At 43.2% G+C, this 26,132-nt stretch overlaps 4 protein-coding genes across 6 annotated transcripts; 1 reads left to right on the top strand and 3 right to left on the bottom strand.

The window, feature by feature from the left end:
- Positions 1 to 2,284: 2,284 nt before the first annotated feature.
- On the bottom strand, positions 2,285 to 6,935 carry zbtb22a (zinc finger and BTB domain containing 22a). The gene is made up of 4 exons (XM_079368807.1): positions 6,498 to 6,935; positions 5,798 to 6,005; positions 4,945 to 5,716; positions 2,285 to 3,777 (listed from the first exon to the last, which is right to left on the bottom strand). The coding sequence occupies exons 2-4, from the start codon at positions 5,990 to 5,992 to the stop codon at positions 2,657 to 2,659; spliced, it is 2,088 nt and encodes a 695-aa protein (XP_079224933.1). The 5' UTR covers positions 5,993 to 6,005; positions 6,498 to 6,935; the 3' UTR covers positions 2,285 to 2,656.
- Positions 6,936 to 8,212: 1,277 nt separating this feature from the next.
- Positions 8,213 to 14,289, top strand: scn1bb (sodium channel, voltage-gated, type I, beta b). The gene is made up of 6 exons (XM_079368632.1): positions 8,213 to 9,637; positions 9,735 to 9,901; positions 10,699 to 10,936; positions 11,341 to 11,482; positions 13,274 to 13,348; positions 13,781 to 14,289. Exons 1-5 carry the CDS (start codon positions 9,586 to 9,588, stop codon positions 13,341 to 13,343), a joined length of 669 nt encoding a protein of 222 aa, XP_079224758.1. The 5' UTR covers positions 8,213 to 9,585; the 3' UTR covers positions 13,344 to 13,348; positions 13,781 to 14,289.
- Positions 14,290 to 14,319: 30 nt separating this feature from the next.
- Positions 14,320 to 19,295, bottom strand: naxe (NAD(P)HX epimerase). Of its 2 annotated transcripts, none has more exons than XM_079368631.1 (7): positions 19,189 to 19,295; positions 18,188 to 18,378; positions 18,001 to 18,109; positions 16,943 to 17,053; positions 15,967 to 16,077; positions 15,432 to 15,579; positions 14,320 to 15,074 (listed from the first exon to the last, which is right to left on the bottom strand). In XM_079368631.1, exons 2-7 carry the CDS (start codon positions 18,358 to 18,360, stop codon positions 14,875 to 14,877), a joined length of 852 nt encoding a protein of 283 aa, XP_079224757.1. In that variant the 5' UTR covers positions 18,361 to 18,378; positions 19,189 to 19,295; the 3' UTR covers positions 14,320 to 14,874. The 2 variants fall into 2 exon arrangements, with proteins under 2 accessions (XP_079224757.1, XP_079224756.1); XM_079368630.1 differs by having other exon boundaries at positions 19,110 to 19,283.
- Positions 19,296 to 20,172: 877 nt separating this feature from the next.
- LOC306839594 (lamin-A-like) lies at positions 20,173 to 25,861 on the bottom strand. Of its 2 annotated transcripts, none has more exons than XM_079368365.1 (12): positions 25,500 to 25,861; positions 23,990 to 24,146; positions 23,459 to 23,584; positions 23,167 to 23,337; positions 22,835 to 22,960; positions 22,451 to 22,671; positions 21,932 to 22,196; positions 21,733 to 21,840; positions 21,521 to 21,640; positions 21,378 to 21,434; positions 20,856 to 21,053; positions 20,173 to 20,748 (listed from the first exon to the last, which is right to left on the bottom strand). In XM_079368365.1, the coding sequence occupies exons 1-12, from the start codon at positions 25,835 to 25,837 to the stop codon at positions 20,713 to 20,715; spliced, it is 1,923 nt and encodes a 640-aa protein (XP_079224491.1). In that variant the 5' UTR covers positions 25,838 to 25,861; the 3' UTR covers positions 20,173 to 20,712. The 2 variants fall into 2 exon arrangements, with proteins under 2 accessions (XP_079224491.1, XP_079224492.1); XM_079368366.1 differs by having other exon boundaries at positions 20,856 to 21,050.
- Between the last annotated feature and the right edge of the window lie 271 nt (positions 25,862 to 26,132).

Here is a 26,132-nt window from a genome sequence, read left to right as displayed (position 1 = left end):
AGGTGCTACATGAAAATGAGTTGTTTTGTTTCCTCTGTTTGAAACCTCTAACTGGATGTAAACATAATATGTCGTATCCCAGTTATTAAATGCTTTAAAAAAAATCTGACTGGACTGTTCCATTTGTTTAATCTATTTTCAGAACGATAAACATTTACAAACCAACCCTTTCATTAAGCTTTTAGTTTGACATTAAATTCACTTATTGTAGTTAATAGACAAATCATTATTGACCTTTGACTGTTGGTGGACTCGTGACCTCACAGCGACAGCCATGTCTTACAAAGATATCTCCTCCATGGTCTTTGCATGCGCCATAGGTAACAATGAATCCACACTAAAAACAAAGACGATTTGCCCGTTGTTGTCTGATTTCTTGGGATTTCCCGAATCTGTCCAAAGACCTATTTGCATGATACAAGGTGTCCATGATTATAAAGTGTCGGACCTCATGTCATGAAAACTAGCTTCAAAATGGCCGAGAAGCTGAAAAACTTAAAGAAAGTAAGTCAAACAAACAGAAGTATGCAACTGTCAAAGGAAGGCGACCTGTCAAACCTTTCGACCCCAGCAGTGGTGTTAAAATGTGCAACGCTTGCAGTGACAGAAACGTCCCTAAGGTGGCGCCATCTGACGGCCCCTCGCTCTTGTTGTGCTGTATTATAGCTCTACATTTGTCACAGGCAAGTCACAGCAAAGGAAAATAAATGGTTTCATTGTTTTTAACATCTTTATATTGGATCAATAAAACTTACGAGAATTCTAAAAAGAAAAAAAATTGTTGGTTTCAGATCATTTGCAACATAATGGGGGTGAATGCTGGTTTGATGGGCCCCCTGTGAATTTTTGCCGAGGGCCCCAACAGACTTCAGAATTAGCACTGGAAGTATGAACAGCGTTAGCCCGAACTCAACCCCTCGATTCATCGATTCAAAGACTCGCACGCTCTGAAACGTGCTCCAGAGACCAATCACGCCTCCAAGACAAAACAACCCTTACGTCTTTACAGGCCAAAACAACGAAGGCTCGACAACAACGAGCTGTACATGTTGCCCTTTTCTCAACCCTTAATGAGGATGATTCACAGAAGACAGGAAAAAAAAACATGTTTCCCATCATTAGAAATAATGCTGATGTGTTACTTTTCAAGGACAGCTGCCTTTAAAAGCTCAGTTATCTAAGAGCTCAATCTCTCCTGCATGCAGCGTTCCTGCCGCCGGCGCAATACTCATATCACCCCCCCCCCCCCCACACACACACACACACACACTTTGATGTAAAGACTATGTCAACACCAGAATCGTTCTGTATATTGCGTTCTCAGTGCTGTATGTGATATCTTGAAGCCTTGTAGCACCTCTTCATCGGGGTTCTCTTTGATTGTCACAGCCTCGTGTTCACTTTTGAAATGGAAATATCCATAGACTAGAATAATGCACCTGAATATGTTTCCATCATTAGCTTCTCATCTTTCCGGCTCTGACACAGACACAGAGGAGACCTTTTTGCACGGCTGTGCAAGAGAGACCTCTGGTGCTGCACCACTGTGCTGCAAAGGAACTGTCCTCCAATGAGCGTCAGCGCTCTGGCGTTGATCGACAAGCGTGAGCCTCCGTGTTCTAGAGTGAACCAACAAAACTGACGAACCCTGTTCTTAGAAGGGAACGCAGTGTTTGTAATGTTGGCATCAGTGTTCTAGAATGACCCTCGAAACTGATTGGAATGTTCCGGAATGATCCACGATGATTTCAACTGAGCTTTGAAGTTCTAGAATTTACACATTGAAACAAGCCGTCGCGTTCTAGAATTTAAAAAAACAATGTTTCAAAACGAGCCTGATTGTTCCAGAATGACCCACTGAGGTAGCAGGTCGGGTTTAAAAAAAAAAAAATCCATTTCTTCTAGAACGACTCACTCGGATGGCCTGTGATGTTCGAGAACGACTCATTTTAAAATGAGCTCCAGTGTTCTTTAATTTAGCCACTAAAATGAGCCTCAGTGATATAAAAAACCCCCCATTAAAATCACTTGTAATGTTCTAGAATAAACCACAACAGAGAGATCAAGTGTTCGAGAAGATATCCTCTTATTTAAGACTTAGTATGAGCGACCAGCGAAAGAGACAGGTTATGTTCTAGAGTGACCTTCAATGTTTAAAATGTGTCTCACTCACCCTTAATTATCAAATTACGTGTGATGTTCTTGATTTATCCTTGAAGTTTTAAAACAAGTCTAATCCCTACTATCCCCGACCTATCAGAAAAATCCAGTGAAGTGAAGAATCATTTTCACAAATATTTATTTTCTATACATGGTGCAGAGAGACATCGATGTAGCAGAGAGGGAAAAAAAAGAAAAAAATATCCTTGATTTATTTATTCATTTATTTTTTACACGAGTGAATGGCAAATTATTTGTGTGCAAGATTCAAATTAACTTCACCCGAACCCTCAAAGAGACGGTTTACAGCATCACTATGGAAGTGCACAACTTACACAGGGTCGAGATTAGAAGCGTTATGATTGTTCATTCTTTCTAAATGACCGTGCAATGAAAATAACAATAAAAAAGGTGCCGTTTGAAGAAGCCATTTGTATTCTTTATCGTTCACCTGTTTAAGTGCTGTGAGCCTTTTTCAAAATGATTAGAATAAGAATTAATTCACGCTGAAGCTCTCGCTCGCTTCCTCTTTAAAAACATGACTACCTGCGTCCAAACTTTGTGACTCAGTTCTTAGTTCATCCACAATCCCAGACACACTGCCTAACAGGCCGCCCATCCCGTCCTCCATCTCCCCGTGAAAATCCACCTCCTCCACTTTCACTTGTCCTCCCGACGCAAGGAAGGCCTCCCCGTCCTCAAATTCATACGCGTAGCTGTCATCTAGATCCATAGCTGCTGTGCTTGTGTTGTTACTGTTGGCCGAGGAGCTGGAGGCGAGTCTCTCACATCGGGCCTGATGCCTGAGGAAGCTGTCTCGCCAGATGACCTTCTTCCCGCACAGGCCGCACTCGTAGGGCCGCAGCCCTCCGTGAGTCTTAAGGTGCTTGGTGAGGTGGTGCTTCATCTTGAAGGACTTTGTGCAAACAGGGCAGCCGAAGGGCCGTAGGTTGAGGTGCTGCATCTTCACATGCCGGTCACGCATGCTCTTCAGGGTGTAGGCTTTGCCGCAGTGGCAGAAGTGGACTTTGCCCGTGTAGGGGGCGCCGGCGAGGGACACGGAGGATGAGGACGATGGAGTTGGAGGGGAAGCAGGTGGGGGGAAAGCAGCAGAGGATGGGGAGGTTTGGCGGTGGGAGTTGTTTGGGGGCAGTGTGCCTCCTTGTTCCACGCTGGTAGAGGGCCAGTTCACCTCCGAGCCGGCCATGCCAAAGTCCGGAGACCCCGGCACTAAAGGCCTCTGGGAAACCTGTCCTGTCCTCTCTTCAATCTCGTCATATGTCTCTCTGCTGAAAGTCTCTCCTGTGAAACATCCGAAGCCCGCGTCTTCCTCCTCCTCATCTTCATCCTCATCTTTACTGCAGCTGCCGGCTTCTCCGACTTGCAGCCTCGGCTCCTGCTCAGACCAGGGACTCGTCTGCCACTGCACGCGGGCCGAAGCTGAACAGGAAGGACCCGGGGCGCCCTCGCCTGTTTGACAAGCATGAACACCAGCCAGGTTGGAGGAGAGCTCACTCTCCATCAAACTCCTCTGCACTTTTTCCTTCACCTCCTCCACGGGGGGCTTCCCCGTTACTTGTCCGGATGCGACGTTCGCACTTGACATTGGCTGGAAGTCTGTTGGAGAAAAGTTTAAAAAAAATCACAAACAGAAATCTACAGCGAATGAAACTAAACTTTGCACAGAGCAAGGAGACAAAACACGGGCAGTCGAACTGCTACCCGACCTACAAAGCCTCTGCATGTTTCTAATCAGCTCCAGCAGCAGAAACCTGCTCAAACTAGGATCAATATTGGAGATGCTTTTGAAGAATGGCGAGAGGTTAGACGGATGCAGAGCTGGCTAAACACTGAAGCTACATCGTCTGCAACATGACAACCTGCATGCACTTCGTCTCAAAGGACTGAAGGGGCGTGGGCGAGACAGCTCTCTCCAGTGTTTTGAATTTGAACTACAAATAAATAAAATACAGTACCTATTTTAACCACTAGGTGTCAGAGTCACATATTGCTCCTTTAACTTGTGTTTTTTTAATATACTATTAAAATTTGATGCTTTCTGTGTGTTTATTTCTTTTGCTTCAGTTTATTTTATTTTATTGTTCAGATTATTTTAGTTTTATTTGGCAAGCAAAATATCTGGATTAGCAGCTGTTCTAAATAAAAAAAAGATTATTATTATTTATCAACATGTTTACAAGGCTAAAGAAAGAAGGATTAAAAGAAGCCTTTCTAACTGTTTTCTAGTTATAAACAAGGTCGGAGGCTTTCAGACTGTGAGGTTTTTTTTCACCGCCCACGCATACTGCTTTACAGTATTCGGCCTTGTGCACAGCTCTCGCTAAGTTTGCGATGCCCTGCACAGTGACTCACTCCGATGCACCAAGTTTATTTGTGTTCCTTTCTCGCTGCCAAGATACAGCTTCACTCCACGATGAGCAAAGGAACCGTGATGTCTACTGAAGTGATAAGATAGAATACTGCTAAATGCCAACTTGTCGCTCGCTTTGAGTTCTCCGTCTGCAGGAGACCACAGAGCAGTACTGGCCTCGGTTCAGTCTGGTCCCTGCATACAACATGCTCACTAGTTTTCACTGATCTTGAAGTTCAAATTAGGAAATAACTGCACATTTCCAATAAGAAGAAAGTTAAGAAATGGCCCTCTGCCCCATGGTGATTCCTTGATTTTTTTCCACAGGTAATCAGTGAAGAGTGAGGAGACTGTGTGTCTGCTTCACAGAGACAAACTGACGGGTGGAAAGTAAATGGGCTTTTGTATCTTACCACATTGTCCCATTTGTGCAAAGCCTTCTTTCTTCTCCACCGCCTCCTCTCCAACTCCCTCATCAGCCTCAATCTCTCTTTTCTCGTTCTTCCTCCTCTCTTGTGCCTCATCACTGTCTCCAATCTCTCTATTCTTATCGGGCAGTCTATCGGCGCTTTGCAGCAAACCCCGCTGATGGAACCGGACTTTCTGCTTTAATGCTTCACCACTTGGGAGCGCCCCGTGGTGCCGGCTATTGTGACCCGGTCCGTCATGGGCGTAATGGCTGGTTTTAGCATGGCTGGAAACCCACGCTTCCTCGGAGCTAGTGTAATCACTCTCCACGTAGCAAGGGACGGCGTCCAGCTGAGAGTCAGCTAAGTGCTGTGCTGGGGAGGACCGAGGGCGACCCAGTCTGGGAAACTGCTGCGGGCGTCTCCATGTAGCCAACGGAGGCAAAGCATCAGGCTTTCTCTCCTTCCTCCTTCCCTCTCGCTCCAGATATAAGCAGTCCGAGCTGCTGGGAGACTGCTGGCGAGACGCCGTGCCAGGGGGAGCTGCTGCAGCTTCACCCGGGGTGACCTCTGCGGCGGGCCGGGGCCTCTTTAGGATCTCAGTGCATTTGTCGACAATGTGCCACATCTGGAGGAAGCTGGCAACAGTGACGTAGTTAACGATGTCATCATGCACGATGCTCAGCTGGCCTGTGTATGCAGAACTCAGGACGCTCTCAAAGGCCACTGGGTCCATAACCGAGGGGAGGGACACAGTTGTGACGTTCTTCAGTAACACCTGACGAGAGATAGGGGGAAGAAAAAATTATTAATGATTTACACACACAGTGAAAATAAACCCTGATGTTATCCTTCTCACCTGGTCGTGAAAGTAAGGTGAGGAGGCAGCGAGGACGCAGCGATGGGCCCTGAACACGTGACCCTGCACCTGGATGGAGAGGTCACACAGCCGGCCTTCTTCACGCTGACGGTTCAGATTGTCCAAAACAGCGGCTCGGGCTCCGGGGAAACAAGCCTGGACGGTCAGACCGGCCGGAGCAGTGGCAGGATCCATGGTCACACCAAACCTGTGGAGAAGATCAGAAGAGTTCAAATACACGAGAAGTTTTATTCTCTTTAATGAGGAGGTTTGACTGCAGTGTGTCCTTCATATTAAATATATATACGATGGCCTCAAATATATAACCACATTTTTAGTTAATCTAAACTAAGTGTTGATGCTTTTTGGTCGCTATTCTTAAATCATACATCTTTTTTTTTTTTTTTTAAAAGGTGGTCTCTCCTTTATTCTCTGATTGAATACGGACTGGTTTAAGGATTATTACCTTTGTGATTTTAATTAAAAGCATTACATAAGACACACCTGGATGAAATTTAAATAAAGACATTTAAATGAAACACACAGATGCTAAGACAGCTGAGATGAACCCCTAACATTATCAGCTAGCTGCTGTTAGCTCTCCGTGATATAAACGCAGTTATTGTTTAACATAGATAAAGTGAAGTTATGTAAAAAAAAAAAAAACTGAAAATAGTTTGAAAAGTCTTATTTGACTTACTGACAGTCTGCATGTAGCTTAGCTTGTAGCTTAGCTTGTAGCTGGTTAGCCGTCAACGTTGTAGCCGCGTTACTGTCCCTTCAATATGTCTCTGTGTCCATCTCTGAAAATAAAGAGTCAACGACCCTTATCATCTCAACCACAACATTGTTATTAACAGAAATAAAAATAAAAATAAAAACTCCTTTAGGTGGAAAAAATGCTAACGGCGCAGTTGTTGCTATCTGGTTGAAAGGTGTCCTCAAACGCAACATGAGAGGAAGTCTGGTGTGGAAGTGGGTTTGAATTATTATTATTATTATTAATATTATTATTATTAAATGCCATCGTACTGGTCACGTCAAGCTGCGGATTTGACGCTAAAGTATCGAGGCTACATTACACAAGTATTCACAAGTTTACGTTGACTGTGAGCGTTCACGTGCTCACCCGATGCTCGGATATTCCAGCTTTCTATTAGTAAAGAAAATAATTTGACAGCAGAATATTGTGTATATTAGGCATGTGACGATGTACTAAACTCACAAAAAAAATCACAATGCTGGTTCAGAATACAATTCTCTCACGATTTAGTTTACAAAATGAGATCGTGGACAAAATATGACTGAACATACTTTCCTTTAGGGGCTGCTTGTCAAAGTAAAACAAAGTCAAGTCATCTTTATTGTCAATTTTTCAACATTTGCTGGACATACAGATCCATGGTGTAAACTAACAGTAGTTAAAAATATAAAAAAATATATAAAAGATAAAAGTACGGATTTACAAAACGTTCAAGATACTGAAGATTGACAGTGTGGTTAGGCCTTTTAAATGTTTTTATTCTCTCAACAAGGTGATTGAAGCTTCAATTATCTTCAATCTCACAGAGTACCGATGTGAAATTTTACACCTTTGAATCGATTTTTCACAATTTTACATTTAATCTTTACATCCCTAGTGTTTGTATTATATTTTATATTTTTCGGAACTCCTCTAGGTGTTTGTAGGTGGATTGCAAGTTATGTTTAGTAGCCTACCTAGTACCATATTAAAACTAGAACTAAAAAAAGTTCACTTATAATTAAGGCTACATGATATTGGGAAAAAGCTGACATTGCAATATCATTGCTATCTACGGAATAAGTTACGACATGAAAAATACAAGAAATCAACCTTAAATGCAGTCTGCTATCAGCCCACATAATGTCAAAAAGTTGTACTGCGTCTAATATTTCAATAATGAAATGAACTGGGCAATGAACAAATCTGTGCATATAACTCTGTTTAAAGTCAATCTGCTGTTCTTCGTGCTTCAGTGCTTATATTGGATGTTGGGTCTTCTTTGTAATAATAAAACAAATCTTTTACCTGCTTTCTTGTAAAGTGTCCTGAGAAAGGCCTAAGATTTGTAATGAATTGGTGCCATACAAAAAAAAGATTGTTTATTGCGGGAGCTCATGTTCTAATAACAATTCCATTGGGATTCATTGTGCAGCCTTACTTGTAATAAGTAAAAAGGTTTAAACATCAAGCCAACAGAAAGTCAGGTACAAAATATTTGACGACTTTTTTCCTGTTGCTCTGACTTGACGGCGTCTTCAAATCAATTTTCTAAATCGGAAACTCGTTTTTTCGACGAGTCCCACGGCCCCTGAAGGCACCGCAAACAGTGGCCCTTCGCTCTCGCCCCGCCCCCATTGGAGTCAATTTAAAGGGCCAGTTCACAATTATATCAGTGAATGGCTCAACCGCGACTATAAAACCTTTCTATTTCTCATTTAATGTGCAGTGAGTCGTCTTAGGGGAAACCCACAGTGTTCCCAGAAAAATATAATCTTATTTTTTTTAACAAATAGGGATTAAGCTTGACCCGCCGGTGCATATTGGGAGTCTGCTTGGTCATACACGCACTACCGTTTTTTACCGCAGTGCATCTGCAGCATCCTGCGATCAGAGAGCGACAGAGGTGCCTCTGTGGCGTAGGAATAAAACACCGTGAACTGGGGCACGTTTGTTATATATTTTTTATTTTTTTTGGCTGGGCTGGCTTTTATGTAGCTGGGCGCAGTATTTTGATCTGCAATGCCTGTGCGACCTAAGAAGCATCTCTACTACGAGCGCGGATTGATCAGATGAAACATTTTCACATTTTTCCACATTCAGCTGTCATCGCAGAGAGAAAAGCAGGACAGCATCTTTTTTTTCCCTCCCCGGATAGAGGACTCGAGCACAGGAGGCCTCTACAGCAGGACAGTAGGCTCTGATTTCAGAGATCCGATTGAGGATAAACATCTTCAGGCCGTTAGATTGGTCTGCATTAAATATTAGTATCGTGTAGCCTGTAAGAGGTAGCCATTTAATTCTTATCCAAGAGCATGCAAATTAATTGTATATGCACTGGCGTGTAATTGTATTGAAGACTCTCCGTCTGTAGCTTTCATTTTGCACAGGATCTAAAATAAGCTTTGTGTAATCGTGTTGTCTGTAATCTGCCAAAAAAAAAAGCTGAGCATGTGTCCTCTCGCAGGTTCAGTGAATGATCTGTGCATCTCACATTAGGATCCTCAGGGAGAAATACAATCAAATCTCAGGGTGTTGCTTTGGGGAACACTGTAAGTCACCAGATATCTGGATTGTTTCATGTGCGTGTCCATAATTAAAAGTACAAACCCACCACTTGGCTGAATTAGCTGAACAGATATAAAGAAGGGGCTGGTCTCCAAAGCAGCAATAATATCTGGCAACAAATCCTGTAAACAGCAGGACACTGTTGCTGGCTTGTGCCAAAGATCGGAAACAGTGGTCCCACTGTTGGTACATCAGATTTTCAAGTAAAAGGACGGCTTGTAGGCGGGTACATTTTGAACTTAACAATGCATGTCTAGCTGCAGGACTCCTGTCACACATTTTGCAGCTCTTTGCTGATGCACAACTTTTAGAATAAATAGCTCAAGGGAAACACATTTAACTTATTCACCGTTGCAAACTTGGAAGTGCTCAGTGTTTGAGTGCAATCTCGTTGGAGCTCCATCCTTGCGTTGGTGTAAAAGTCTGGACTTTTTAAGACTCCTCGTCAAATAAACCAGCTGCTCCGACATCCATCAACATGGCAGCAGCAGCACACCTCCTGCTCCTTTCCCTTCTCGGCAGCATATTTGGTGAGTTGAGCTTGTTGTGTTCGGCCCTCATAATCTGCTGCTGTGCCTTAATGTAAACACATAGTAAAAACTGCTTGTCTCTGTTGGGTGTAAACAGTGTACCAGTGTCATGGAGCGTGTGCAGAAGTGGACTCTGACACGGAGGCCGTAGCAGGACAGGGCTTCAAACTGGGCTGCATCTCCTGCAAGAGGAGGAGTGAGGTGGATGGAGCCGCCACAGTCGAGTGGTACTTCAGGGCCAAAGGAGAGGCCGACTTTGTTCATGTGAGTACAGCCGCTGGAGAGCTTTTAGCCTGAAGCCAGCAGGAAATGTTTCTGATGCAGCACAAAGGAAGGTTTACCGCTTTGAAAGCATCCTTAAAATCCAACTTGTCTCAGGCTGCATTCCTTCAGACACCGCCTAGTCATGCTTTAAAGGAACACAGCCAAGCTAACATCCTTTACATCTCTCTCTCTCACTCACTCACATACACACACACAGACACTTCAACCCTAAATTACATGATGTCGGCCGGTGCTGAGGCCATTGCGAGGTTTAGTTGGAATTGATTGTGATATTTTACACCGCAGAGATCATTAAAGCTCCAGGGACAGACACAGTCCATCTATGCTGACCTTGTGCTGGATTCTCTACAATTGCCTGGAGCAGATTTCGCAATCATGAAGCTGCAAGACCAGATGTGAGGGGGTGTAAGACTTGGGGGGAGACTGAGGATAAAGGGACCCTTTTTGTGAGAAAGGCCGAGAGATACATGAACAAATAGTGCAGGGAAGAAGGGGGTATCTTGTGAGAAATCTAATGCAAAGACTTCAAGTTTTGTGCTATAGCCCAATATGTGATGGCTCTATTGTTTACAAAAAAACAAGAAATTCATACATTATAACTTTGAGGATTGTGTCTAGACTTTTGTGGGGAATTGCATGTCTTTTTGTTGCACTAGAAATAGGCTGTATTTTTCCCGTGTGTACTGGTTGTGGTATACTGGCCCGAGAAGGACAGTTTTTCCGACACAGCAGAATTCTGATTAACTTTTTTAAATCTGATTTCTCCACGTTAAAAGATCTACACCTACAACGAAGACGGTCCCACCATCGAACACGACCACTTTGTGGACCGCGTCGATTGGAACGGAAGTAAGAGAAGCAACGACATTCAAGATGCATCCATATACCTGCTCAACGTCACCTTCAATGACTCGGGAACCTACCAATGCTTCTTCAACCGCATCCTCTTTTACGCTTACTACGAGTACAACACTGTCATCAGCAAGGTGGTCCACCTTACTGTGGTGGCTAAAGGTATGATGAGATAAAGATTTTCTGTTTTTCTAGAGTCACACTCAACCTTATTAAAGTAACTCTACATTAAAGTAATAAATCAACTCCACCCCATCCCTCTCTGCACGATGAGCAGACGTAAGAGACATCCATCAACATGAATGGCCATGAAAAGCTTGCTTGATTTATTTGCTTACAGCTTGTGTGTAAACAGACACCATGTCCATATAAGCAGTATGTGTTATAAAACAGGTTGTACAGTCTTCTACAACCCTCCATAAAAAAAAGGCTCCATAATAGAGACTCACTAGTCCACAATCTAATAAACTCCCTGTGTCACCAGGGGATAAAAGTGCAGGAAATGAGACTGAGCTAACATGCCATAGCAGGTGTCCCTGATTAATTTCTCCATGTCGTGTTTGCAGCCACCAGAGGGACGGCATCCATCGTGTCTGAGGTCATGATGTACGTGACCATCATTGGCCTTCAGGTCTGGCTCCTCATAGAGATGATATACTGTTACCGGAAGATCGCAGCAGCTGGGGAGGAAGCATTACGAGAAGCAGCGTAAGTACTTTGACTTATACACGTGCATGCTCATAGTGCGCCATAGGCATGAGGAAACTTCAACTCCCGTGGCGATGTTGAAGGATTACAGTAGAGATATTTGACATGGATGAGAATTTCCTTCTGTGACTGATGAAAACCGTTCAGTGACTTTGACTAACAATTGCCAGTCAAGCTCAAAACAAGACTGCCTTTATTGTCTCCTGACAGACACTTTTTAATCTAGCAATATTAAAAACCTTGTAAAAGTAAGTCTGAAAGAGGACATATGATCCCCCTTATCAAGCTTTTCAAACACTGTAGTCTAATTCACCACTTTCAGTTTCACTGGAGGGGAGTTCCACCTCCAATGCTAGCTCCACTTCTAGCTTTACTTTCTGTCCACTCCCACAATAAAGATGGTGAAGAGACAGTTGTGACAGAGGTGGACGCTGGAAGTCTTTCTCTTGAGCATCACTGAATTCAAAGTTATGTCATCAGTTTGCAAGCTAGCTGATATTTAGCAGCCCGGTTAGCTTGGAGTGCTGCTTTTACCTCTTTGCTAACTCTTCAATAAAGGAGAAACAACAAAATAGGAAGAAAAAAAGCAAAAAGCTTATAGAGAAGTCATTACAAAGAAATGAAGAATTAGCTTGGTGAACCTTTGTGACTCCTAGCGCTGGCCTTTACTCTGCTAGCTGGCTTGTTAGCAGTTAGCTTGGCAGCTACAGTAGTAAACTGAAGCCCCATTTCCACACAGCAGTTCAGTTTGGTTCAGTACAGTTTGTTACGATAAACCCTGATGTTGCTTGTGTTTCCAAGCGTACCCTTACTTTGTAGGCAGGGTGTAAGACGGATGCCGTTAGCCTCATCAGCTACATAAAAAGCGTGGAGTCGTAGCAGCGCGACAGTGTAGCCCCTATTAAATTCAACAAAGAAGAAGATAGCGACACAAGAAGGGCGACGATGGAGGACTTGACCATTATTTTGTCAAATCAACCAACTGCAGTGTGTCCAGCTTTAACCTTTAGATCAGGATCGGTACGCTTGGCACCCAAACAGCAGGGTAGCACAAAAGTAGAACGCTACAGATCTGTTATTTTGGTACCATTCCCAACAACTTTTGACATTGGAAACGTCAATAATATGCAACCATATCAAACTGAACTGGACCGCTTGGTGTAACCGGGTTTAAGTTGCCACTATGTTACCAAGGTTACCTGCAAACATGTTCACTTGTAATATGCTGGTTTGACTTGGTCTGTACTTGGAAAACAAACTCCCCTGCCATGATCTCATGTTTACAATAAAAAAAAAACATGGCGTGAAAATAATGCTTTTACAGGTGTGCCATGAATACTCCCATATTGTATTCATGTTCTACTGCTGAAGTCACACAGCTTTTTTTAAACCTTATTCAAGCAGGTCTACCCCCTCTCCTTGCTCTTTACTTCTCTTGTCTGCTTTACCTGTCCTCTTACCTGCTTATTTTGAAGATCGTCGATGTGTCCCATCATGTTTCTGTGATGTCACTGTTTCTCTCTTTGTGTCATGTCTCACGCTCCTTGTGTCTACTTTCATGTTTCCGTGTTTTCCTACCCATCCTGTCATCCTCCTCCTTAGTAAAAACCAAAACCAAAACCAAAACATCCTTACTGTAAGTCCAAAAAAGAAACACGAATCTGTTATACAACCGTAGCTGTGAAGTTTCTTTTCTTTTTTTTGTTGTTGCATTTTGTCACCAATTTCATTTCAGCCAGGTCAAAAGTTCTGATAATCACTGAGGGATTGTTTCTTTTGTCTTTTTCCTAGAAATGCTGAATATTTAGCCATAGCCTCGGAAAGTAAAGACAACATGGCGGGGGTGCAGGTCGGAGAATAGCACAGGTAAGCTGTGATCTTGGAGTGAACAGAAAAATGGAAATACCTCGATGTCACTCAGCTTTTTTTGGGAAAAAGGATTTTCTTTTAGGATCAGTTTACCTTCTTATCAAAAAAGAACATTTTTACCATGTGATAGAAAATGATTAACTAAATCTCATGAGATAAATGCTTTAAAAAGATGCATTGCAGGAACAGCCAATCTTGTTTTCCATACAGTACATCAGCAACTCCTCCTCCTCCAATAGGATCATTGACTGACTCAGCATCGCATAACAAACAAAAAATAGTTTCCGCTTCATCATCATCGGAGGATTTCTTGCAAACTGTTCTTAAAATCTTAATTTTGAGTTTAAATTATTGATTGTTCTTTCCTACAGTATAAACACAAATGTGATAAAGTGCCACGTTACCCATAATCCCTGTTGTCCTCTTCAGGCTTTCGTCTGTGCTCTGAAAACAACCCTCCATCCTCCGACCTGCATGAAGACAACTCTGGGGGAAAAGCTCCGCTGCATCTCGAGTCTCTATTTTACCTTTTTCCTCCACATAGCTCAATGGATATGACACACAAAGAGAGCATGGTACCAGCACTGTATATAGTAATCAGCGCAAAAAGCATGTTCTGCACTTACATGAGGAATCATTATGCATTATGAGCCACACTGTCAAAGCATATACTGTACATACAGTATTTCTTTAAGTATATGTAGTCACACATTTATAAATAACATACTTGGTACTATGGGGGGGGAGGGGGGAGGAGTTGTACTTGAATGGCTGATTATCAAAGAAAGCTTTTTACGACATTAACATCACCTAATGTAAAAAATAATGCAACACATGTATGGTAACGGTATTTCTAAAATAGAATGTAATGGACAATGATAGACTGTCTTTCCAGTTACTAGTTGTACATTCAAATCTTAAGATGTCCCAAATAAAAAAAAGAAAAAGAAAAATCACATCAAGAAGTCTTTTCTTTTTTTTTCGAAAGTCACTATTCAGAGTTTTATGATATTTCTTGCGAGGTATTTTAGAAGAGTACATGAAAAGAAATGAAATGAGGGAAACATTTCTGCTCATCTGTTTTTATTTATCGTATTTCACAACACAGCCTTAGTATCTCATCCACCGTCGTACACGTCACACTCACTTTGTCTTTCTGTGGCTGATTTGTAGTTCAGTCGTTGTTCATTGGCGTTATGATGCTAAACTAATGGGATGTACGATCGTGAGAATTTATATAGTGTTTTATTTTGAAATTGATCGGATCCTCCGTGTCTTCCTGTGTCTGACGTCTTGTCCTGATCGATCTGATCTGTTCAGCTTGACACACAGAGCTTCTAGGAGTTTACATAAGTGTTTCCATCTGTTTACAGCGTCAATGCTAAGCTAGGCTAACCACCTCGAGACTTAAATTAGAAACTCACAGCGATGGGAGTGGTATTGATCTTCTTGTCTGACTCCTGAATTTGAAAAAAAGCTGAATTGTTTTCCGAACTCTTCTTTGAAAGACAACGCTGAGACCTCTACAGTCGTAACACACAGTCTGTGCCGGGATACTGAGGCAGGTTGAGCTGGTACTTCCTCTCTAGTCCAGGAGGCACAAAGCGTCCTCCCAGGAAGTGATATCTTCCTCTGAACATGGAGGCGGACTTCTTCGGCGCCGTGAGAGAGACGAGCATGTCGGGCTGCAGTCCGTCTGCACTGCCCTGCTCCACGTCCCAACCTTTTAAAAAAAACACAAAACAAGGAGTGACGACCCAGAGGAAGTTTTCATGTTCTACTTCAGCCTGCAACAAACATGACACCACTGACTTGTTTGATTTATAGACAGAACTTTGACCGTTTTTGTTTTAGTCTACGTGTTCAATGTTTAAGTGAGGGTGTCACCAAAAAATGTAGCTGCCGTGGTCTGAGTATAAACAGCCGTGTTGGATGCTGCGCGTCTCTTTCTGAGAAATCTTTCCCTGTCTGCTTTCTTTCCCTCGAAAGAGACGGAGCTCATCGACGTGAACGAAACAGTAAATCAGATAAGAATGGTGTTTTCTTTGATTGTAAATTCACCCACGGTGCGAGGGCTGACCTGAGGGGATGTCGATGCTGGCTACGGGGACTGTCGTCTTCTTCAAAACATCCAGGATGGAACCAAACGGCTCTCGCACGGCCCCCTTAAAGCTGAAGCCGAAGATGGCGTCTATCACCAGGTTGTAAGCTTCATCAATGATTTTAGCCTGAAAAAAAAAAAAACGTTCACACACATTCAATAGTTGTTTTTTTTTTACAGTACACTGATCGATCTGATCTGATTTTATCAACACAAATATCATTGAACAGCAATCCACAGTGACTAGAAACATCTAAAAGGCGCTGATCCAGACGCTGCCTCAGAAGTTCTTCATAATGAAACAGACTTTTTGGTTACAATAAAACCAGATTTGTCCCACAGGCATAATGAAGGCTTTATGTAAGTCAGACTAAAGCCTCTTCTATGACATCTGATAATGAGTGAGACAGTGCCTGCAGGGCTGGACATATAAGAGCAGTCATAAATACAACATGCTGTAATCTTCTTTTTCACCACATCAACAACTCTCCTACATTATTGATGAACAACAGACCTCAGGCATCTCAGTCAGGAAGGGGATCTCCATCTTCTGGCACTGAGTGGTCAGGCCCTGAAACAGAGGCTTGTTCGGCCTCTTCGGGTACAGGATGGTCGGCTCATAGCCCTGTCGGAAAGTTTGGAAAATTTGAAAAAAATGCTTCTTCTTTTTTTTTTTTTTTTTTTTTTAAATCTTCGCTCTGCATAGACAGAGATGGTTCTGGGTAATGAACGCAGAATACAGTGATGGAGCGTTGATCGGTTTTGTTGTACAGGAGGAGTGGAGGAGTAGTTATCCCAAAGTGGTCAAAATGAATGAACAGCAGCTTTATCAGTGAAAACGTACTTTTAATAACAAAAGGTAGAAAGAGGAAACAAAACAAAAAGGAGATTTGTTTATTCAGAAAATCCGCACAGTGTGACTCTATGAGCATGCAAACTCACTGCTTCTGTCCGCTATGGGAAGTGAAAACATAAAAGCTCGGTTTCCTCGGACAAACTGATCCAAAGATCAGTGCGTCAGAAAAGCTTTCAAACAGAATGACGTATCACTCCCATCACCTCCAGGGCATCTGAGCAGGATCTGCCAGACTGAGCAGCAGCCCCCCCCCCTCCTCTCCCTCCCTTTAAATAACATGACGCCACGTGATGCTTCAGACTCGTGTTCAAATGAACGAATGATGCACTCTCTGGATCATGCCGGTGCAGAAGCACACGTTGCACAAACTAATGCACAATTACACTCTTAATAATGCATTAGCATGTTCTCTTAAAGGTTGCCGCTTAGTCTGCTGATGGATTTACGGAAGGTTTTAGACATTCTCAGCTTCCTGTCGTTACCTGATGAACTCCAGTGTTACTTACTCTGCTTAAAAACAAACTTCTGGTGATTAAAAGTCCAAGCATTAGATATGTTGAGGCCCCTCCAAGCTCGTGGAGAAAGCCCACGTTACTCTCCTCTACTTACTGAAACATGATTAAAGGACACTTACAAAGAGTTTGAGATGTCGGGCACAGACCAGGCCGTCACCTCCGTTGTTTCCTGGTCCACAAATCACCAGCAGGGAAGGTTTGGCCTTGACCAGAGATGTAACTGGATACGCCTGCAGGAGGACACAGACTGGAAATCTATAACTAAATATAGAGCTCTATACCTGACAGCATGGAAACTGAAAACTGACACAGAATAGAGGATTGCTTTCCAGCAGATACTTTAGAGTGCGAGAGCCTTCCTGTGATGACGGAGTAATCCGGTTATTTCTCTCCTAACACAGTAATCTGTTTTAGACGCATCGAGGATGTCTCCGGTCTGTAACTGCAAACACCTGGTTCCCTGATAACAAAGCAAGAGACGGAGAGACTCTGTGACACCCAGGAGGTCTTCAAGGTGCGTGCACACGTGCATTAACAAAAACACACGGTTCTTTAAAGAGAGAGGATGCAGCAGAGTGTCGGACACACGCAGGGTCTGTCATGTTTTGTTTTTTTATCGTTATCTGTAAAACATTTGCACCAATTTGCATCAGAGTTGCTACAAATTAAATACTGAGTGGTCCTCAGTATGAGTTTGTGTGTTCGTGCGTCGGCTGTGTGCGCTCGTGGACATGTGGAGAGATTCTGTGCAGATAGATGTTTTATTGATCCCCAGGGAAGTTCGAAGGCACTCACATCTCCGTGACTCAGCTGAATAGAATTACCTTTCTTTTCCCGCAGTGCTCGCCTCACAGATTCATACCGTGCGTGATTATTGACCCTGCTCTCTGACAGCAATGTGTGTGTGTGTGTGTGTGTGTGAGTGGTGTGTGATGCTTAGTCAGTAACAAGAGAGAAGGGGCTCGCAGTCGGAGAGGACAAACACGGCTCTGTTTACGTTTAAATCAGTTATTAGTGAAGCTGTCCGTTTGTACTTTGTACTTCCTACTTTTTGCTTCCCTTTTAATTACTTTTAAAATCTATTAAACGGATTCTTGCTGCGCCAAAAAAAAACAAAACAAACAAAAAAACAATTGTTTTTGGTCCAAAAATAAGGAGGCCCTTCAAGGAATGTGACCTTAGTGACGGCGGTGGCGCAGCTGAGTCCAGCCAGCTCCATCAGCTGATCCACACTGAAGCCGTACTCAGTGAAGAGCTCCTCGTCGATGTGCTGGGCCTCCTCCTGCCTGTGGAGCATCCGCAGGTCAGTTCAGAGAGTCAACACACACAGTCAATGTGAGTCCAGCTGAGTGGACGAGATTTACCCCAGGTATTTGATGCTCTGAGCCATGGTGGACGCTGCTCTGCTACTCAAACAGTCCCTCTTGTGGTCGTTAGCTGCAGCAGACAGCTGGCATGTCCCCGCCTGAGCAAGAGCCGTCGCTGCCCTCGAGGTCACCAGGAAGCCGATCCCAAACAGAGCCCGCACACTCAACATCCAGAGGGATGGAAACCCCTGAAACAGAAGCGATCACAGCAGTTAACCCAGAGCTGAAGGAAAATAATCTCAAAACAGACGACTTCATGAAGTTACATAAACGAGACAGCAGAGAGCCATGAAACCTTCACATGAAGCATCATGTGTTTCCCCCCCCCCCCCCCCCCGCTTATGAAAGCTCTGCTGCACGTTCGGCTGTCAATGCTGCCTCCTACAGCTGCTACACAAATATACACTTACACTCCACACATCAGCAACCATTTGTTTGTTCCTGCTGCTCAGATGTTTCAACCTTCTTCTTGTTTTATAACAGTATGTTGAATAAATGTCTGCACACCTGAACAGGTGACATCTACAGTATGTCAGAGGAGGGTGAAACTTAAATACACACTGTCTCTCAATCTACTCTGACATGTTTACTAAATCACATGTTTTGGTGTAACAGACATTTATCAGGTGAGATGGCAATAATAATAATAATAATTATAATAATACTTATTATTATTATTATTATAAATAATAATCTCTGTAGTCAGAGTCACACTTCACCTGTCTCAGGTGAAGGTTAAAGTCCCTGTCTGATAGAAATAACAGAGTTTCATTCGTTTATTAAAGAGCATTGTTGGCATAAAGTTTATAAGTAAAAGAAAATGTAGAAAAACATGACAAACACACAGCTGTTCGGTTAACTCACATGCATAAAAGGAGCTTGATCTGACTTCCGGTAACAAATAATTATTAAAACTCACCAAACGGCATTAACTCTGTCCTGAAAAACAACTTCACATGCACGTTTGTTCTTTTAAACAACGCAGTGACACAACTTACAGATCAATTATGTACTTATTAATGGTTCCGCGAAACAACAACACTGACAGCTGAGCGCGTCTTTCACTTCACTTCCGGGTTTGGAGAAGGGAAAAAAACAGCTGATATCAAAATAAAAGTCCGCCCACCGGGAAACAATTTTTAGGAGTGCATATTTTTGAAAATCATTGTACTTTTTCCTACATGAATGGTCATAGTTTTTGTTCTTTAAATTTATAGATATAGCTTCTTTATTAAACGCAGAATAAATGTGCTGTTTCAAATGTTTCTTTTCTGGAAAGATGCTTTTAATGTGAAGCACCTGGAATTGACTTGTTGCTGAAAACAGGCCTTGAAAGAGAGGGCTCTGGTTGAAACGTGCTTTATAAAAAAAACATCCCTTGAGGAAATTAAATTCTTTACACTCTGATACTGAGACATGCTGCACACACACAGGCTGAAACACACACACAACATATAACACACATAACAGGATCCTATGGACATGTGCTACTAATGAAGAGAGGTCAGGGTGAGGGGGACAGTGTGGTGGTGTTTTTTTAGGGGGGCAGTGCCTTGCTCAGGGGTTTCTTGGCAGTTGATCTTGTACCTTTCTATCTACCAGATCAATTTCCACATTTGATCTGCATTTGAACCGGCGACCTTTCAGTTCCCAACCCAACGCCTGATCAACTGAACTGCTGCTGCTCCAAATTAGATTTAATTCCTTCTTGAAACTAAACCTGATTCTTATTCTGAAGTAAATTTAGTATTTTTTTTTTATATTTCACCTCTGCCTCCCAGAATAAAAAATAAACAAATCAAAGAACCTGCCATGTAAATTAACCACAGTCAAAACAGCCACAGTCAGTCAGTCAAATAGAGTTAACCATACATTTAAATAATCTAGTTTTTCTATTTATAGGAAGAGCAGGAAAAATATCATGCTAATATTAAAACTGCCTTCAAATGATTGTCGTTGCAAAAGAAAAAAAAGGGCCAATATCTGAAAACACGTTTATTCAAATCAGCAAAAATACAAAATATGCTGCAGCTTTAAGGCAAGTATGGTGGTCCACTTAGTTCAAATCCTGAAAATGTATTTGTTGTAATTTAAAAAAAAAGATTTACTGTAACACTGCTAGGTCAGCATGTTAACAGAGTGTCATGAAAATCTAAATGAAATCTGATACATGTGTCACTATAGAGTAAAAAATGTATGATTCTTAATCTGCTACGTCTTTTAAAATCATTGTCTTTGTAGATTATAGAAGCCAGTTCAGCGGATTTAAAGCTGTTAAAGCAGCTTCATCTTTTAGTGCAAGATGAAGGAAAGTCAAACAAAGGCTTTACTAACCACTGCAATTCAAGACAGTATGTCATAAGCATGCCTATTTACATTGTATAAAAAAAGCAGTATAAAGTTTTATTGCATTCACTATCTTGAAAATATTCCAAAGTACATAATATGAACTAAATAACATAAACTGGTAACTTGAGAATTAATAACTAAAACAGATGTTTTCAGGTGGATCCACACACGGCTCACATGATCGGACAGCTCTCCAGCCTGGTTCCAGTCTGGGAGAAAAGATTGACAAACGTTATCACACACATGAACTCTCTCTTTCTTCTAAACGTGACCATTAAAAAAACACAAAAGGTCAAAGGCCGTCTGTATGTGTCACCTTGCGAGGCGTGCTGGCGCTGAACACGTAAGACTGCGGCAGTAAACCCTCGGAGATTCCTCCGCTGCGGAACGAGCGGGAAGCAGACGTCACGGAGCAGTTGCTGGATTTATCCGATGGAAGTCCACAGGAGCCGCAGACCACCGTCCGGCTCCGCAGGTTGTACTCGCTGTCCCCACAGGTGCTGTGAGCGACCTGCTGAGACACAGAGACAGATACAGTGTTACTGATACTGGAGCATTCAATATGGACACCCATGACCAGTGACGTTTCGTCTTATTGGCACAATTATAAGATGATTAACGGAAAATATACAACCAGTGATTTAATCACAGTAACTCCTTTAATAGAGTAATTATCTTTCAAACTAAAATCAAATTCCGCAGTTAAGGCTTAAAAAAAAAAATGTTTCTTTGTATTTGTAAGCAAAAGATTTAATTCCAGTAATTGTGTTTCAAGCCACCAACTTTGAGCTGATTGTTTTGGCTTCTCCTATGAGTGTGTATTCACATTTTCTCTCACCATGTCATCATCGTCATCTTCAAACTGTGTGCGCGTCACCTTCCTCATCGCCATTTCCTGGAGGAGTAAAGAAAAACATTTTTCATTTCTGACAGAAAAAAACTTTGGACATAATTCTCCTCTTGTTATTCATAAACAAATACCTCTCCATTGGCACTGATCAGGGTGGTTTGGAACAGGTCTCCGGTGCCCCAGGAGGCCTGAGTCTTCCACACCAGGTCAGAGGGAGGACTGTGGGTTCCTCCAGCACCAGAGGCCCAGATCTGAAAACCACGTACAAGATACAAGAAGAGGAGATTATCTCTCGCTCATCGTGTTTGATTTTGAGATTCTGCTGAGTGAAGACGCCGCTTACCGTGATCCTCTGTCCAGCCTTCAAGGTGAATTTCACCGGGAACTTGAAGGAGATGGGAGTGCCGGATCCAACCTGCCGCTTTACCTGCCAGTTCCCCAGATTCTGATCCTGATGGAGGGATACAGTCAAACGTAGATTACAGAATGTCAAAGGCTAGCACAAACAGGTTAATCAGATTTCACATCCTTCCTTTTCTCACCTCATCAGATTTGTTGCTGAGTTTGACGTATTTTCCATCCAGGTCCACCTCGTCCACAGTGACGCGTCCACTGGCTGAGGCCTGCTGCGTGATGCGAGTCCGGGCCAGAGCGCCGCCTGCAAAGCTCGAAGCCTCGCTGTCCGTGTCGTTGGGGCGGCGTCTCTTGGCGGGAGAGTTGTAATGAACTGATCGAGCGTGAGCGCCTGAAGAAGACGAACGACTTCCTGTCATTTTGGCGGGCGGGGGGCTTGGGGAGAGGCGCAGCCTGCCGAGACAAATGAAGTTTATTAACCAACGATGAAGAATAAGACTTTTAGGTAAAACACTGTTTTACTGGAATAAATAATAGTGCTGCGTTGCAAAACCTCAGCGTGGCTTATTCACATACTCGGAAGGAAGCTATCTTTTGTCAGTTCAGCTAATGACCAAACAACATGAAGTGAAATAATAACAACTTGTCACATTCCTGTCTGAGTACAAGACATATTGCGAGCATGCATGGCGATTGGTCTATCATACCTCTGCTCCTCTCCCTCCAGCAGCTTCCTGTAAGCACAAATCTCCATGTCCAGAGCCAGCTTGACATCCAGGAGCTCCTGGTACTCATCCAGCTGCTGCTGCATTTGCTGCCTCATCTCGGCCATTTCTCTGTCTTTGTCTCCCAGAAGGCGGCGGGTGGTGTCTCTCTCTCGAGACAGGGCGTCCTCCAGGTCCCTGATCTTTGCCTCCCGGGCTGCAAGCTGGGTCAGAGGAAAGAGAAGTTTTACTGTCACGCTCGTATGCCTGAGAATCTTCTCTTGTCTGCTGTTTTTTTTTTTTGTTAAATTGTATAGATGGGTTCAGCTCCGTGTTCGTCACATAGATCAGGGACGTGATGGGAGTGAGCGGCTCGTTTCAGATCACCTGTTTCTGCAGCTGGCTGAGCTGAGAGGACACCGACTCGAGGCGGATTCGAGTCTGCTGGAGCTCCTCGTGTGTGGCTCCAACCAAGTGGCTGCTCCTGTCGGCTGATTGACGGGCATTTTCCAGCTGACAAGAAACAACAAGGGAGATGATAATCAATGTCATCAATATATACAACAACTGGAACTGTTTTCACGCCATATCGTGATGCGACTGCTGTTTGTTAAAATGTTTATCCTCCACTCCAAAGACCAGAAGAGGAAACAAGGACAAATGTCTGTAAAGAAACTCTTTCTTCCTCGTTCATGTTTTATACTTGATCGGTGCTCTACCTTCGTGTTGTAGGTCTTCTCGATCTCGTCTTTGTACATTTTGATTTGCAGATCGTGCTGGTGACGCATCTCCACCAACGCTTCAGCCAATTTGCTCTCGAAATCTTGCTGGTGTCCGTTATCCAACTCAACCATACGAGACTCATGACGCCGTTTCACCTCCCGCAGCTCCTATAAGAGAATACCAATCAAGCATTTTACCATCCCAACTACACGCATGTGTTGTATTTTAAACAACAGAAGAAAGAAAAATCGAAAAAACAACTGGAGAAAGTCAAAGATCCTTTCTGACCTCCGAGTGGAGGTTCTTCTGAAACTCCAGCTCCTCTCTGAGGGTCTGTATGCGATTCTCTCCGTCCACCCTCCTCAGCATCTCCTCCTGCAGCTTCTTCCTGGCATCGTTCAATCCGATGTCAAGCTAAGAAAGCAACGAGAGAGACTGAGAGATAAACACCACGCAGGCTCCAGAAATAAGCAGGACATAGAGTCAGGGAGCTGGAGTGAAGGGAGAGCGTCCTTCTGTCAAAACGACAGAAAGAGTGGGTCAGTAAATCAGCTGTTTTACTCACACAAACAAGAATATTCACATTTTACGTTTGTTAGGGAAATGAAGTAAGTCCTCTAGGCTTGTAATGTCGACAAGAAAAAAACTCAAATATACAGCATGTTGCCTCAGAAACAAGTTGTGTCTGGGACCTTTATCCTCAGAGTGGAAAACAGAGGAATTTAAGAGTCAGACTTAGAGTTGGTGAACTAACTGCAGAAAAATGAACCCCAGATGTGTTTCCAGCAGCTTTCAAACATCACGTGGGATTGAGTTTACCTTGGCAACCTGCGCCTTAAGGTCCCTGTTTTCCACCTCCAGGTTACGCTTCTCTCCTATAGCCGTGGTCAAGGACGCGTCCTTCGAGTTCATCAGAGCCTCCAGGTCTTTGAGCCTCTGCAGCGCGCCCATCAACTCCGACTCCTTCTTGGTGTTCCTGTAAGGACACAAAGAGTCTCACATGTTTGGAAGGATTTTCCTGGATGTGTTTGGAGGATTGAAAGAAGATGTTACAGTTAAAAAAAACCCGACAGGAACAGCCGTCTGTTTTGGCTTTGTAACCTAAGAACCAAGTGGAAACAAATAACTACAGTTTCCTTTACAGTATAATGAAACAAATCTGAACTATTTTTGAATAGGGATGTAGCCAACGACGGGAAAGACCTCGGTGCATATGACTCATAGGCCGCAGAAATCCATCCTGCATCAGAGCCCGTGGATCTGGTAGCCACAAGCCACAGCCGTTGATGTTTAGCTCGGAAGCTGCCATGGCAACGGCTTGGCTTTGCCAAACGGCCATCGTCGTCAGTATTTATGGAAAAATAATGGAGGCGAGAGTGGAGAACTCTAAACACTGCCACGTATTATGTTTTGTGATGGTTACGTTGGTGGAGGAGCAGAGGCTTTGGGGGGAAAGAGTTAGTCATCAGGCAGCATGGGAAGGAGACGGAGTGGAAGTCCAACGTCAAACTGAGTGATGAAGAAAAGGGTGTGGTCCCCGCTCTGTGCAGCCTATTTAAGCATCCACTATTAGGAGCTGATGAGTAAGTGTGGATCACATGCACAAATGTTTCGCATATTAACAGTACAATCACAAAACCCTCTCGCTCAGGATTCATGGTAACATGGCGACCTTTGACGGAGAGAGATTTGCTTTGAAAGGGATGAATTCAGAAGCCTTGAGGCGTCTGTTTCCTCTCATGATCATCAGATCAGTGGCGTCTTTTTTTTTAATTTTTTTTATTTTTTTAAAAGAGCCAAATTGTTACACAACTTTTGTGTAATCCCAGAAAAACTTGATTTCTAACAGTCACGTTGTCTTGTTTTGTCCAGTTTGGAAATCCAGTTTGACTAAGATTATATCTGAGCAGCACCCACTCTTACTCCACGTGATCATTATGGGATAATATGAAATGCCACAATGTGGTGCAACATTAACTTAAATGAAGATGAGTCACAAAGACCACAAACTAACTCAGAAATCACCTTCACACAGCAACCTGTTTGCTAACAATCGCAGCTGTAAGCAGACCACACGTGGATCCTGTTTTATGCTAAACAAACTCAACTTTTAACAAGAAAGAAACAGAAGGTAACAAAGTCTCCCTGAAACAATGAAGAAACTACATTTAAAAAACGCACAGGGGTGATCTTAAGGTTTTCAGGGCCTCAAAACGGCCCGGGCACCCCAAACCCCCCTCCCAACCGCGCCCTCATAAAAGTAAGTCCAAAACTCTAAAAGAAGACTATTTTTAAAAAATCTGATTATTTTTGACGTCCTGTCACTCACCTGGCTTTCAGCTCTTTGTGGTCTTCCCTCAGCTTGCCCAGCTCCAGCTGCAGGCGGGCTCGCTCTTTGGCCACCGAGTCCAGAGTCTGACGAGCATCGGCCAGCTCGGTCTCATAAGCTGCCTTCAGCCCAGTCAGCTCCCGGGTCACCTCTGTCTCGGACTCTGTGATGCGCATCCGCAAGCCGGCGTTCTCCGACTCCAGGGAGCGCACCTTGTCGATGTAGACGGCCAGTCGGTCATTGAGGTTGCACAGGTCGTCCTTCTCCTGGAGCCGGGTGATCCGGTTGGGGGACAGTGGTGTGTTTGCTCCACGGGGAGTGTTTTTGGGTGTCGCCATTGCACTTCTCTGTTGTATTTTGAGGAAAATACAAAATTATCAACGTTTTTTAGAATTGAAGTTTGTATTCAAAACCTAATAAATTACTTTTTCTTTCTTTCTGATGTTTAAATCTAGAAAAAAAACAACTAAAAATGTTTCCAATCGTCCCGTGACAGTTGATTTCTACATCGGAGTTGAGGTGAATCAATTAAAACAAAAGTCATAACTTCAAGAAGAGACGAAAAAAAGACATTCAATTCACTATTTAGTTTCCTTTGTTTCTGGAAACATGCAGCTCTTTAGTGTGCAAAGG

The sequence above is a fragment of the Symphodus melops genome (genome assembly GCF_947650265.1).
Source record: "Symphodus melops genome assembly, chromosome: 18".
NCBI classification, from domain to species: domain Eukaryota; kingdom Metazoa; phylum Chordata; class Actinopteri; order Labriformes; family Labridae; genus Symphodus; species Symphodus melops.
The sequence above is the reverse complement of the archived record's forward strand: the minus strand, read 5'-3'. Positions and strand labels throughout refer to the sequence as shown.

Excerpts from the sequence above, each read along its gene's own strand:
- zbtb22a (XM_079368807.1), bottom strand. The coding sequence starts at position 5,992 with ATGGATCCTGCCACTGCTCCGGCCGGTCTGACCGTCCAGGCTTGTTTC. Across the intron at positions 5,717-5,797 it reads CACCTTACTTTCACGACCAG|GTGTTACTGAAGAACGTCAC; the intron begins GTGAGAAGGATA and ends ATCTCTCGTCAG. Across the intron at positions 3,778-4,944 it reads TGCACAAATGGGACAATGTG|ACTTCCAGCCAATGTCAAGT; the intron begins GTAAGATACAAA and ends TTTCTCCAACAG.
- scn1bb (XM_079368632.1), top strand. The coding sequence starts at position 9,586 with ATGGCAGCAGCAGCACACCTCCTGCTCCTTTCCCTTCTCGGCAGCATA. Across the intron at positions 9,902-10,698 it reads GAGAGGCCGACTTTGTTCAT|ATCTACACCTACAACGAAGA; the intron begins GTGAGTACAGCC and ends CCACGTTAAAAG. Across the intron at positions 10,937-11,340 it reads CCTTACTGTGGTGGCTAAAG|CCACCAGAGGGACGGCATCC; the intron begins GTATGATGAGAT and ends TCGTGTTTGCAG.
- LOC306839594 (XM_079368365.1), bottom strand. The coding sequence starts at position 25,837 with ATGGCGACACCCAAAAACACTCCCCGTGGAGCAAACACACCACTGTCC. Across the intron at positions 22,961-23,166 it reads AGAAGACCTACAACACGAAG|CTGGAAAATGCCCGTCAATC; the intron begins GTAGAGCACCGA and ends GTTTCTTGTCAG. Across the intron at positions 22,197-22,450 it reads CTGGAGGGAGAGGAGCAGAG|GCTGCGCCTCTCCCCAAGCC; the intron begins GTATGATAGACC and ends TTGTCTCGGCAG.
- naxe (XM_079368631.1), bottom strand. The coding sequence starts at position 18,360 with ATGTTGAGTGTGCGGGCTCTGTTTGGGATCGGCTTCCTGGTGACCTCG. Across the intron at positions 16,078-16,942 it reads CCCGACATCTCAAACTCTTT|GGCTATGAGCCGACCATCCT; the intron begins GTAAGTGTCCTT and ends ACTTTCCGACAG. Across the intron at positions 15,075-15,431 it reads CAGCATCGACATCCCCTCAG|GTTGGGACGTGGAGCAGGGC; the intron begins GTCAGCCCTCGC and ends TTTTTTTAAAAG.